Raw genomic sequence first — 10,369 nt, 5'->3', positions numbered from 1 at the left:
CTCACGGTACGGATCCAGATCGCCGCACGCCTCCTCTCCAGAACACTCGCCCGCCACACCACCGCCCCCAACGACACCGACACGTGGGCCCACCCTTCCCCGGCCCCACCTGTCATTCACGTGGGGTGATTCTACGACCCGCCTCGTCCGCTTACTTATTATTATTATTATTATTACAGACAGGCCGTAATTCCAAATTGGAGAGTGTTTCTTTTTTTTTTCCCTTCTTTTTCTCTGTCCTTCCCTCTCTCTTCGCCTCATCGTCTTCCTCCTCTTGTTTCGCGAGAAAAAAAGAAAATAAAAATAAAGGCGAGGAGGTCTCGCGAGCTACCAAACCCTAGGGCTCGATTCGGTGGCGGTGGGGAGGGGGCTGGATCGGCGGGATCGCGCGGGCGGCGGCGGCGGCGGGGAGGGGATGACGATACCGAGCGCCGAGGGGTTCCTCCACGCCGCGAGCTGCCTCCCGTGCACGGCGGAGGAGGAGCGGGACCTCGTCGTCGCGCTCACCAGGGAGGCCGAGGAGAATGTCAAGGACGGCGATCTCCGCTACCTCGTCTCCCACAGGTCGCCTCCGCCGCCGCGGCCTCTCCTGATTTAGTGTCGTTCTATTTTGTTTTATTTTTTTTTCCGGCGAGCATCTAGGTACCCGTCTTCCCGCGGTGTGGCGGCCGTGGGGATCTTATCTATGCTGCGGGAAAATCCAGGGGTTCGAATTGGGGCTGGGGATCCGACGCGTGCCGTTTGGCGCGTGATGCGGAGTCGCGATCCAATCTTGTTGTGCTCCGGGGATGTGTTGGTTGGGGCGCTACAGTAAAATGATATAATCGTCAGGCACCATGCTGAGTTGTTTTGTAGTATATCTTTAATAAAAATGTTTTTTTTTGCAAACTCCTGTATTAAATATTACAAACTAGTTTATAGAGTAAGGCATGATATATATATATCTGAGCTGTCCAAGTAGTTCAATGCGCAGGATCTTCTCGTTGGCTGCAAGTAAATGTCATCCAGCATTGCTTGTGGGACTTGGTTTCCTGTTTGATGTTGATCCGTTTAATCCGTTCGCATTTCATTTCAATTGGTTGCTGTGCACATGTTATCTGAATTTTGTGACTGATAAATTACATCGTGTGGACTTTGCAAATGTTGCAGCTGGTGGCTTAACTGGCAAAGCTATGTGGGCTTAATCAAACCTGATGAGAATGATGCTGACATGCTTCCTCAAGCTCCAAGTAGACCAGGAGAGATAGATAACTCAAAGCTAGTTTCAGAGGAAAGCAGCAGTATTGGTGATGAGCCAGAGCTTCAAAGAACCCTGAGGGAAGGAGATGACTACGCTTTGGTGCCCCAGGAAGTATGGAGGAAGCTACATGAATGGTATGCAATGTTATATGTCTGTTTAACTGCCTTCATGTCAGAAAGTTTGTTGTACCCATAAAACCACGGGTTTGTCTCTTTACTTTTTGTCATGAGAGAAAATGGTTGCCTGATTAAAATTTGATCATATAACTACAGTTCCATTTTGCGACATTTTTTTAGTTCTTATTTTCTTTAGGCGCTCTTGTTCATTTGGCCAAGCTTGGGCTGCCAGGGCTTTGATATGCCACATTGTAGATTGCATGTGCTCCACTTAGGTGCAAACCAAAAAAGCCTGGTTTGTAGTCCTGTTTGCTCAGTCTGTTGGCAATTAGTTGTTGCCCTATTCAATTTTTCTGTTTCCTGTTGATATTTGTTTAAAACAATGATGTGCTAACTGGTAAATGCATACTGTACGCGTTTTCACTCATGAGGTCAGGTTGCTCTTCAATGGATTATGCCAGAATACTAGTGTAACCATAACTTATCCCTAATGTCCATGGCCTAATGTACTTGAATACATTCTTCTTCAATTGGGATCATCAACTCATGGACACATGAATACTTTTCAGGTACAAAGGTGGACCAGAACTCTCAAGAAGAGTAATTTGTAGTAGTCCAACTTCCAGAAGTTACATTGTGGATGTCTATCCCCTCCGTCTGAAATTATTTGATGGAAGAGACAGCTTGGAGAGAATTATCAGAATTAGTAGAAAGGTATGGTATATTTGATTTATATTGTGACATTGTGCTTCATATGTAATTAACCGTCAATAATGCGACTGATGCTCCTTGAAACTTCCCTGGTTTCATAATGTTTGGCATTTCTTTTGGGATGTAGTCCCTCCATAGTTATCCATTGATGATGAAATCAATAGTGTAGTTATTACAATGATGATTCCACTATCCAGCCCTAATTTATTGCTTCAAAGAGGTTGTGTGGTTAACATTTGGTTGTATTTCACATTAGCTTATCTTAGCCATCATGCCTCCTTGATCTGTGCTTATTGTGTGGGACAAATCGGAGCATTTCTTATATTTGATAGGTTAGATGATCAGTTTAGGCATTCTTTATACCTTGATCACATTGTTGGAGAGTCACATTTGTCAAATAAAAACCAGTGCTTACACATTTGCATTATATGAAATAAAGCAATGAGGATTCCCTCTTTGTGATGAAGTGTCAAAGAAATCGCATCTGTTCATCACCTGCTTGTTGCGATCTTCTACTTTGGTATGCTGAGCCCTTGAATTTCAGAATTTGATCTGATATTTTTGGTTGACTATTACCAGAAGGAAAAAAATGTTACAAATTTGATGCGCAATGGCAAATACTTTGAATGCTGGTTTTACTAACTGCTTGAACTAATAGCACTTTTACTAAAAAAGTAGAAAGATGAACTTTCTACTATCTTCTTTCTTAGATACTCTTTTGTTGAACAGTAAATTTGTTAACTTTCTATTATCTTCTTTCTTGGATACTCTAGTTTCTTGTGCAATTGACTTGACTTATTTTTTGACGTTTGTATTTGGTGCTTTCAGGCCAAAGTTAGTGAGCTCTATAGCTTGGTTTGCTCACTTTTGTCCGTCGAACAGTCTAAGGTACAAGCATCATCATTTATTCATCTAATATCTCTATCTGTAGTGTCAGTTATGGTTATGTATATGATTCTTTGCTCCATCTACTTTAATGCTTCAGATCGACATCTGGGATTTTTACCAAAAGACAAAGGGAAAAAAACTGATAAATCTTAATGAGACGGTTGAGGAAGCTCAACTGATGATGGACCAGGAGGTATTATGCACTATGCAATTCCCATTCACATATCTATTGTTTTATCTGCTGAAACCTATGATTGTTTCCTTTATTCTGGCAGCGAGATGGTCGCTGGCTTTTTGTTGTTATTGTTGCTATGCGCCCTTTTCATCTATGGTCTGCTGTCTGCCTTAGGATGTCACCTTGCACATGGATAATGACTTTGTCATAAATTGTCTAACTCCTAAATATTGCTTAATTTATTATCTTAATTTACATTTGCACTTTTCAAGTTCTATTATGGTTGACATGAGAATTGTTTTTGAGTTAATAAAGTTGGCTCATTTGTCTTTATCATATGAATATGCTTCTGATCAGTGTGTTTTATCATATGAATATGGTTTACATTTGCACCATTGCAATGTTCGGGTATGAATATGTACTGGTATGAATATGTACTATTGCTTCTAAGATGTTCACTATCTGTATTGTGGGTGTCCTGAATCTTATTATTCTTAACGATTTACCCCTATTTTGTTGGCAAGCCAACAATTTTCTATTTTCTGTCTGTACATTAACTGAAGATGCAACTTCTTTCTTTATGCTTGCAGATTATCATAGAGGCAAAGGCAGATGATGCTTGGTGTTCGGATCTTGGTACAAGATCAAATAATGAACTAGCATTAATTCCGTTGGAACCCTCAACATCATCGTTTTCAATTGCTGGAGGTCCTGCATTTTCAAATGGTTTTTCATCTGGATTTGGTTCCAGTTTTTCCCAAGATAATAGCTTTAGTCCTTTATTAAGGGACGCAGAAGATGGTTATAGTTTCTCCAATGGCACAAAGGATGATATCCATGGACTGAGTGGTTTACATAACTTGGGAAATACATGTTTCATGAACAGTGCTATACAATCCTTGGTGCATACACCTCCATTGGTGGAGTACTTTTTACAGGATTACAGTCGGGAGATAAATACAGAAAATCCACTTGGGCTACAGGTAATGCATGTTGTCCTATTATGTAGATTGCGAACTTATGATCTTATTGGTGATTTCTGAGAACATCTCCATTGAGCAGGGTGAACTTGCAACAGCATTTGGAGAATTACTGAGAAAACTTTGGTCAGCTGGTCGAACTTCTATAGCTCCACGTCCATTCAAGACAAAACTTTCTCGTTTTGCTCCACAGTTCAGTGGATACAATCAACATGATTCTCAGGTTGCTCCGAATGTTTCTCCTAAACACTTCTTATAAATGTCTGTTAAATGGTGCTGACACTGAGTTTTGCACCTTTGTTCTGTTTTGTAACTTCCATTAATTAGTCGTACATTATAAACGTATTTCTTACTTTAAGATAACATGCTGTTGTGTCCCAGAACTATGAAGTTAATTTTCATTTCAACACACCGGTGCACTGTTAGTGTTAAGGCACATTTCAGTTCCGAAGTACATATGCATTAATTTCTTGTGAGATTTTATTACAAAACCCTAGGTTTTGGGTAATAAAACTCCCAGGTCTAATTCTTACATGTACTAAAAACAATACCGCATACTATTTTATTGTACAAGTGTTATGCATAAATAGTGGTATAAGAGTGTGGCCAAAAATTTGGGGTTCTTCGAAACAAATTATAAAAGCTGGGATTTTGCGTTACAATCGTTCCAAACCTGAGGTTTTGTGAAATTTGTTTTTTAACCATAGTGTTGGTTGTTTATTTAAATTGTGTCAAACTATGATTATATCTATGTTTCTCAAACTTTTGTTATAAGTCGTTTTGACTTTTTTCCTAGTCAAACTTTTTTAAGTTAGACCAAGTTTATAGAAAAATGTAGACACATTTTCAACATAAAACAAACATATTATCAAAATATATTAAATGTTAGTTTTAATGAAACTAATTTGGTGTTGTAGATGTTACTAAATTTTTATATAAACTTGGTCAAACTTAAAGAAGTTTGACTAGAAAAAAAGTCAACGACTTGTAGCATAAATCAACATGTCCTGTCAAAGAGATAAATTGTCTCTGCTTTTTGGCTTGTTCGCTGTTCTGATAAATGGTGCATCCTTTTTGGCCACACATTGACACAAGTTTTCAGCTCTTTTCCTGAATATGTTTTCCATCTTTAGAATCTGTTTTAATTGCGTCCCTGTTATCTTCCTTGCTGTAATCTTCTCTTTTATAACCGTCATCGTCTTGTATACAGTTTGTTGTCATTTTGTGAACTGATGCATCCTATTTATCACTACTTATGCATCCCTGCTTTGCTTGTTTTCAGAACTTGATGTATTTCTCCATACATTTTTTTTTCATTGTGTAATATTACCTGTTGCAACCTTTAATAAATGTGTCTTTCGGAATAAGGGATTGTTTATTATGCTTTTTGATATATTAGTGCCTCCCTCATCTTGTCGTTTAGTTCTTGTTTGGATAAGCTATATTTATTTGACAAAATTTGGCAATTTAGATTGTTCACATTTTGTTAAAGAAGATTGATCTGTTACTTATTGCCCCTCTTTTATGCAGGAGTTACTTGCATTTCTATTGGATGGTCTGCATGAAGATCTCAACCGTGTGAAAAAGAAACCATATATTGAAGCAAAGGATGCCGATGGCCGTCCTGATGAAGAACTTGCTGAGGAATGCTGGAATTACCATAAAGCTCGAAATGATTCTATAATTGTTGATAAATTCCAGGTAATGAAATCTTTGCTACGTGTATATGTTTACCATGTGGAGCAAATATTGTTTGGATCTGGAATTATTTTAAAGATATTTCTGCATTTTTTTGAATAAGGGTTCCCTATCTCTGGTTGTTCTTTAGGCATCTTCGTATTATGGAAATGAACTTGGTAATGCTGAAACTATTTGTAATCAGACAACAGGTTTTTATTTTCTTTTTTAAAGAAACAGGTTATTTTTTGAGGCAGGGATCAGGTGAAATTTCAACAGTGGTTATATCACAAAAATTTAACCGTTTTTGGGATGAGAACGGGTACTATTTTCTGTAGAGCCCTCATAAGTAGTGGGGATATTCAGTTTTTGGTTAATTTTGTTGGATGTTTTCTATTTTTTGACAACCGGTTTTGAAATAGTGGTAACCAGAATGATTGCTGCACAAAAAAGAGCTCCTGAACCGAATAATTCAGTTTGGTTCAGTTAGAAAACAGTATCTGTTTCTCCTCGGAACATGCCAATGCTGACCTGTGCCGCTTGACGTTGCTCCTTTGCTGGCCTGCTGTGCCACTGCCGCTCTGTGACTGCCTGCCATGCCTTGCGCTGCTCTGTCGTTGAATTGATTTGGTGAAACTGTGGAACCGAGGGAGGAAAGAGATGTAATAGAAAATCTAGTCGGGAATGTAGGGTTGTGGTTTGGTAGGGGCGTGAGATGTGCTTGAGCCGTTGGCATGATGATTGGTTGCTGGTTGGCATATTTTGTACCTTAACATGGCATAATGATCTAAAGCCATTTACCGAACAAAGAGAATTAAAATCAAACTGGAAATGAAAATACAAAAATCCTGAATGTGGCATGGCTCATTTTGGTATTAGGTTTATGTATGCTCACAACTATTCACCACTCATCAGTATACCTTTTCCATTGCTTGCTGCTTTTGCAATGATTATCTTCTTGAGACTAGGCCTGAAAGATTAGGCCAGGTCTGTCTGCAAGCAGATGTAGCGTACCAAGATTTACCTCACAAACTGCTCAGCCTTTTACTTGCTGCTGAGTGCAAGATACTAGCTAGTTCTGGTGCTTGGTATTATTAGTTAGCACTGTAGAATTTGTTGGATATTTCTGATCGGTTAGTATATATGTTGGGACAAGTGGGTCGACCTGTGAACCCACTTATGTGGTTGGCACCGTTGTATCAAGCTATGTCTTGAGTTGAATCTGGCTTGAACCAATTGTTGGTTATTACTTGGTCGATTTATGAAGCAGTGATGGGTATTTTCAATAGAAGAAAATACTAAAGAACAATGTTATAGCGTTGATTAATGATTGCTCTCTGATGGTGAAACATGATTGATGTTTCTTGAAGCTATTTTAGGAAGTGGGAGAGATAGTATAGTTATTTTGCTTTCATTCTGTAATATTTCCTCCATACAAAAATAGAAGGCATATGTTATTTTTGGATTAGGCTTTAACCAACAATTATTATGTTAGAATATAATTTTTGTGATGCAAAATCAATGTTAATAGATTCACATTCAAAGGAACTTTCTTATGATATGCTTTTGAGTCACATAAATGATATGTATGTTAGTAATAAAGAAATTGTTGGTCAAAGTCTTGACGTTAATAACAGTGAATACACCTTATATTTTTATAAGGAGGGAGTATATACATGTTCAAATTTCAGTAGCATTTTCCCCTTTGGCGTATTTTGTGGTGTACGATAATTGTTAATTGTCACATCTCTGCAGTAACATCAATTCATTTGGTTGATGTTTCAGGGTCAGTACAAGTCCACTTTGGTTTGCCCAGATTGTAAGAAAATCTCAGTTACATTTGACCCATTCATGTACTTGTCACTGCCATTGCCCTCAACAGTTACTCGCATGATTAATGTAACTGTATTTAGTGGTACTGGAGATGCCCTTCCCATGCCTTACACTGTGAAGGTACAAAAGAATGGAGTTTGTGGAGATCTTATAAAATCTCTGAGTGTTATGTGTTGCTTACAAAGTTGCGAAACACTGTTACTTGCAGAGGTAAAAAATCCAGTTTGTTCTTATGTAGCAATGGTGTTATTTGAAGCATAACTCTTTTTCAGTAAATAGCTAATAAACATCATATTCTTTAGGTATATGATCATCGGATTTACCGCTATTGGAACCCATCAGAACCACTTTGTCATGTAAAAGATGAAGACAAACTTGTTGCTTACAGGCTACCGGTTGGCTCTGAAAATCTCTTGAGGGTAGAGATCCTGCATCGGGTGGTTGATAGGTGAGTCTGTAATTATGTTAGCAAGGACCACATATGTGTTTCCATGATGTCCGTTCATCTATTGTTGCTCCTTAGAATAGGTGAACCCTGCCCTTATTTGAATTTTGGTTCTAGTGAGAATTTTGTGCTTATGATTCGTGAGAATAGTTTAGTGTAGCTGACAAAAAAAATGCTACAGACATTGAGATTTCTTACCTCAGATACATGCCATGTATTTGATGGTAGTGATTTTCTTTTTTCTACTATTCTATTCCTTGGAACTGGTTTCCATTTTTGTGCTTACACATTGATTTGTTTTGTTAATTTATGCAGATATACTTCAGAGTCCATGTTTAATCTTAGTCGGAAGCTAATTGGAAGCCCTCTTGTGACTTGTATTCCAAGTGACTCTACAAGAAAAGCTGATATTTATGCAACTGTCTCTTCACTTCTGGCTCCATTTGTGCGGGCAAAAGTACATACTCTGGATGAATCTGCAACCAAGTTAAATAGCAATGGACCTAGCCTGGATGGTATTGTACTGACAGACAATGGTGTCACCTGTGAGGAAGATGTATCTACATCAAATGTGGATGAGGAAGCAGCTGATGAAGAGGTTTTGCCATTTCAGCTTTGGTTGACTGATGATAAAGCTAATAAGAGAGAGCATATTGATGCAGATTCTAACGGTGTTCCTGGGTCGACCATGAGGTTATTAATGGACTGGTCTGATAGAGAACATGAAGTATATGACATTAAGTACATGGATGAACTTTCTGTGGTCTTCAAGCCTGGATTTATGTCAAAGAAAAATCGGCAAGAAGCAGTCAATTTATTTTCATGCTTAGATGCTTTTCTGAAGGATGAACCTCTGGGCCCTGATGACATGTGGTTAGTATTATTTCTGTCTTATTGACTGATACTTGCAAATTGCTCTGTTTTTTCCATAAAGAAAGCACCTTGGTCAATGTCTGAGCTTGCATCACTTTTCTTGCTTATCTGAGCAGGTACTGTCCGAGATGCACGGAGCACAAGCAAGCCAGCAAAAAGCTTGACTTATGGAGGTTGCCTGAGATATTGGTAGTTCACTTAAAAAGGTTCTCATACAGCCGGTTTATGAAGAACAAGCTTGATACCTTTGTCAACTTTCCAATCCATGATCTTGATATGAGTAGATATGCAAATCACTCAAGAGGTGATCAGCCCCCCATTTATGAACTCTATGCAGTGATCAATCATTACGGCGGAATGGGTGGTGGTCACTACTCTGCGTATGCAAAGGTACTTTTTGGGCTAAGTTTTCCTAGGCCTTGCATATCCTTTTAACTTAGTAGGTGTTTCCTGTTGGTTGCTGAATTCCTTTTGCTGTACATTTTGTATCTGCAGTTAGTAGAAGAGGACAGTTGGTATCATTTTGATGATAGCCACGTTTCATCTGTTGGCGAAGAGGACATCAGGACATCCTCAGCTTATCTCCTGTTCTATCGGCGAGTTGGTAGCAGCTCCTGCAGTGTGTCTAAAAATGTTGCAGTGGACACTGATATGGTTGATTCGCTGGACACATAGATTTGAAGGCGAGAATTCAGTATGGCATAGTTTTCTGGGCAATACATATGCTGCTGAGAAGATTGCTAGGACTCTTATTTGCTGGTTTTGGGCACTGAGTATTGGTTTATGGTAGGTCCATCCAACCGTGGAGGTTTTGAGGGTGCAGCATCTCGTTAGCATCATCTTCCAATATGTTACAACCATTCTCATGCAGATTAGGGCTTCCAATATCTCCTGTCTTGCCCTTTTAGCGAATCGTTGAAATGTTGCCGGCTATATGTTTACTAAAACTTCCTTTGCCGATATGCTGATGTACAGCAGCAGGTCTTGTTAATTTACGTGATCTTATTGTTGTGGTTGGATGGGTGGTGGAAAATTGGTACTGCAACTAGCTGCGTCAGAACCAGAGAAAAAGCCAATGTACTGCATTTTTGCTTGCTGAGCTACATCTACTCATGTTCTTATTTTACTGGAATCATATCTGCTACATACTATAGGTCTTGACGATATATTGATTTTCTAATACACTATTCGATTCATAACCAATATACTATGCTGTGGCCATGTATCGTGTTGTGAGCAAATCAATCCCTTGAATTGCCTACTTGGCTATCTAAAATGATCACATATATTAGAAATCTGACTTGTTTTAATTGGTTAATTAATGTCTGCAATTGTTTCCATTTGTCCAACTTTGATTTGGGATAACCACGATCTTATCCTGGTGACGTACGTTTTTTTGGCTATTGCTATTCTCCCCCTGTAATATCCATT

The 10,369-nt window shown here is 38.8% G+C and overlaps 1 protein-coding gene across 1 annotated transcript; it reads left to right on the top strand.

The window, feature by feature from the left end:
* Positions 1 to 259: 259 nt before the first annotated feature.
* On the top strand, positions 260 to 10,141 carry LOC4348153 (ubiquitin carboxyl-terminal hydrolase 9). The gene is made up of 13 exons (XM_015758888.3): positions 260 to 564; positions 1,150 to 1,374; positions 1,926 to 2,070; positions 2,896 to 2,955; positions 3,053 to 3,148; positions 3,721 to 4,113; positions 4,193 to 4,333; positions 5,641 to 5,811; positions 7,573 to 7,830; positions 7,923 to 8,068; positions 8,381 to 8,938; positions 9,055 to 9,328; positions 9,434 to 10,141. The coding sequence occupies exons 1-13, from the start codon at positions 416 to 418 to the stop codon at positions 9,611 to 9,613; spliced, it is 2,796 nt and encodes a 931-aa protein (XP_015614374.1). The 5' UTR covers positions 260 to 415; the 3' UTR covers positions 9,614 to 10,141.
* Positions 10,142 to 10,369: the final 228 nt, after the last annotated feature.

This window comes from Oryza sativa, chromosome 10 (genome assembly GCF_034140825.1).
Source record: "Oryza sativa Japonica Group chromosome 10, ASM3414082v1".
Classification (NCBI taxonomy): domain Eukaryota; kingdom Viridiplantae; phylum Streptophyta; class Magnoliopsida; order Poales; family Poaceae; genus Oryza; species Oryza sativa.
The sequence above is the reverse complement of the archived record's forward strand: the minus strand, read 5'-3'. Positions and strand labels throughout refer to the sequence as shown.

Excerpts from the sequence above, each read along its gene's own strand:
- LOC4348153 (XM_015758888.3), top strand. The coding sequence starts at position 416 with ATGACGATACCGAGCGCCGAGGGGTTCCTCCACGCCGCGAGCTGCCTC. Across the intron at positions 565-1,149 it reads CGCTACCTCGTCTCCCACAG|CTGGTGGCTTAACTGGCAAA; the intron begins GTCGCCTCCGCC and ends CAAATGTTGCAG. Across the intron at positions 4,114-4,192 it reads AAAATCCACTTGGGCTACAG|GGTGAACTTGCAACAGCATT; the intron begins GTAATGCATGTT and ends TCCATTGAGCAG.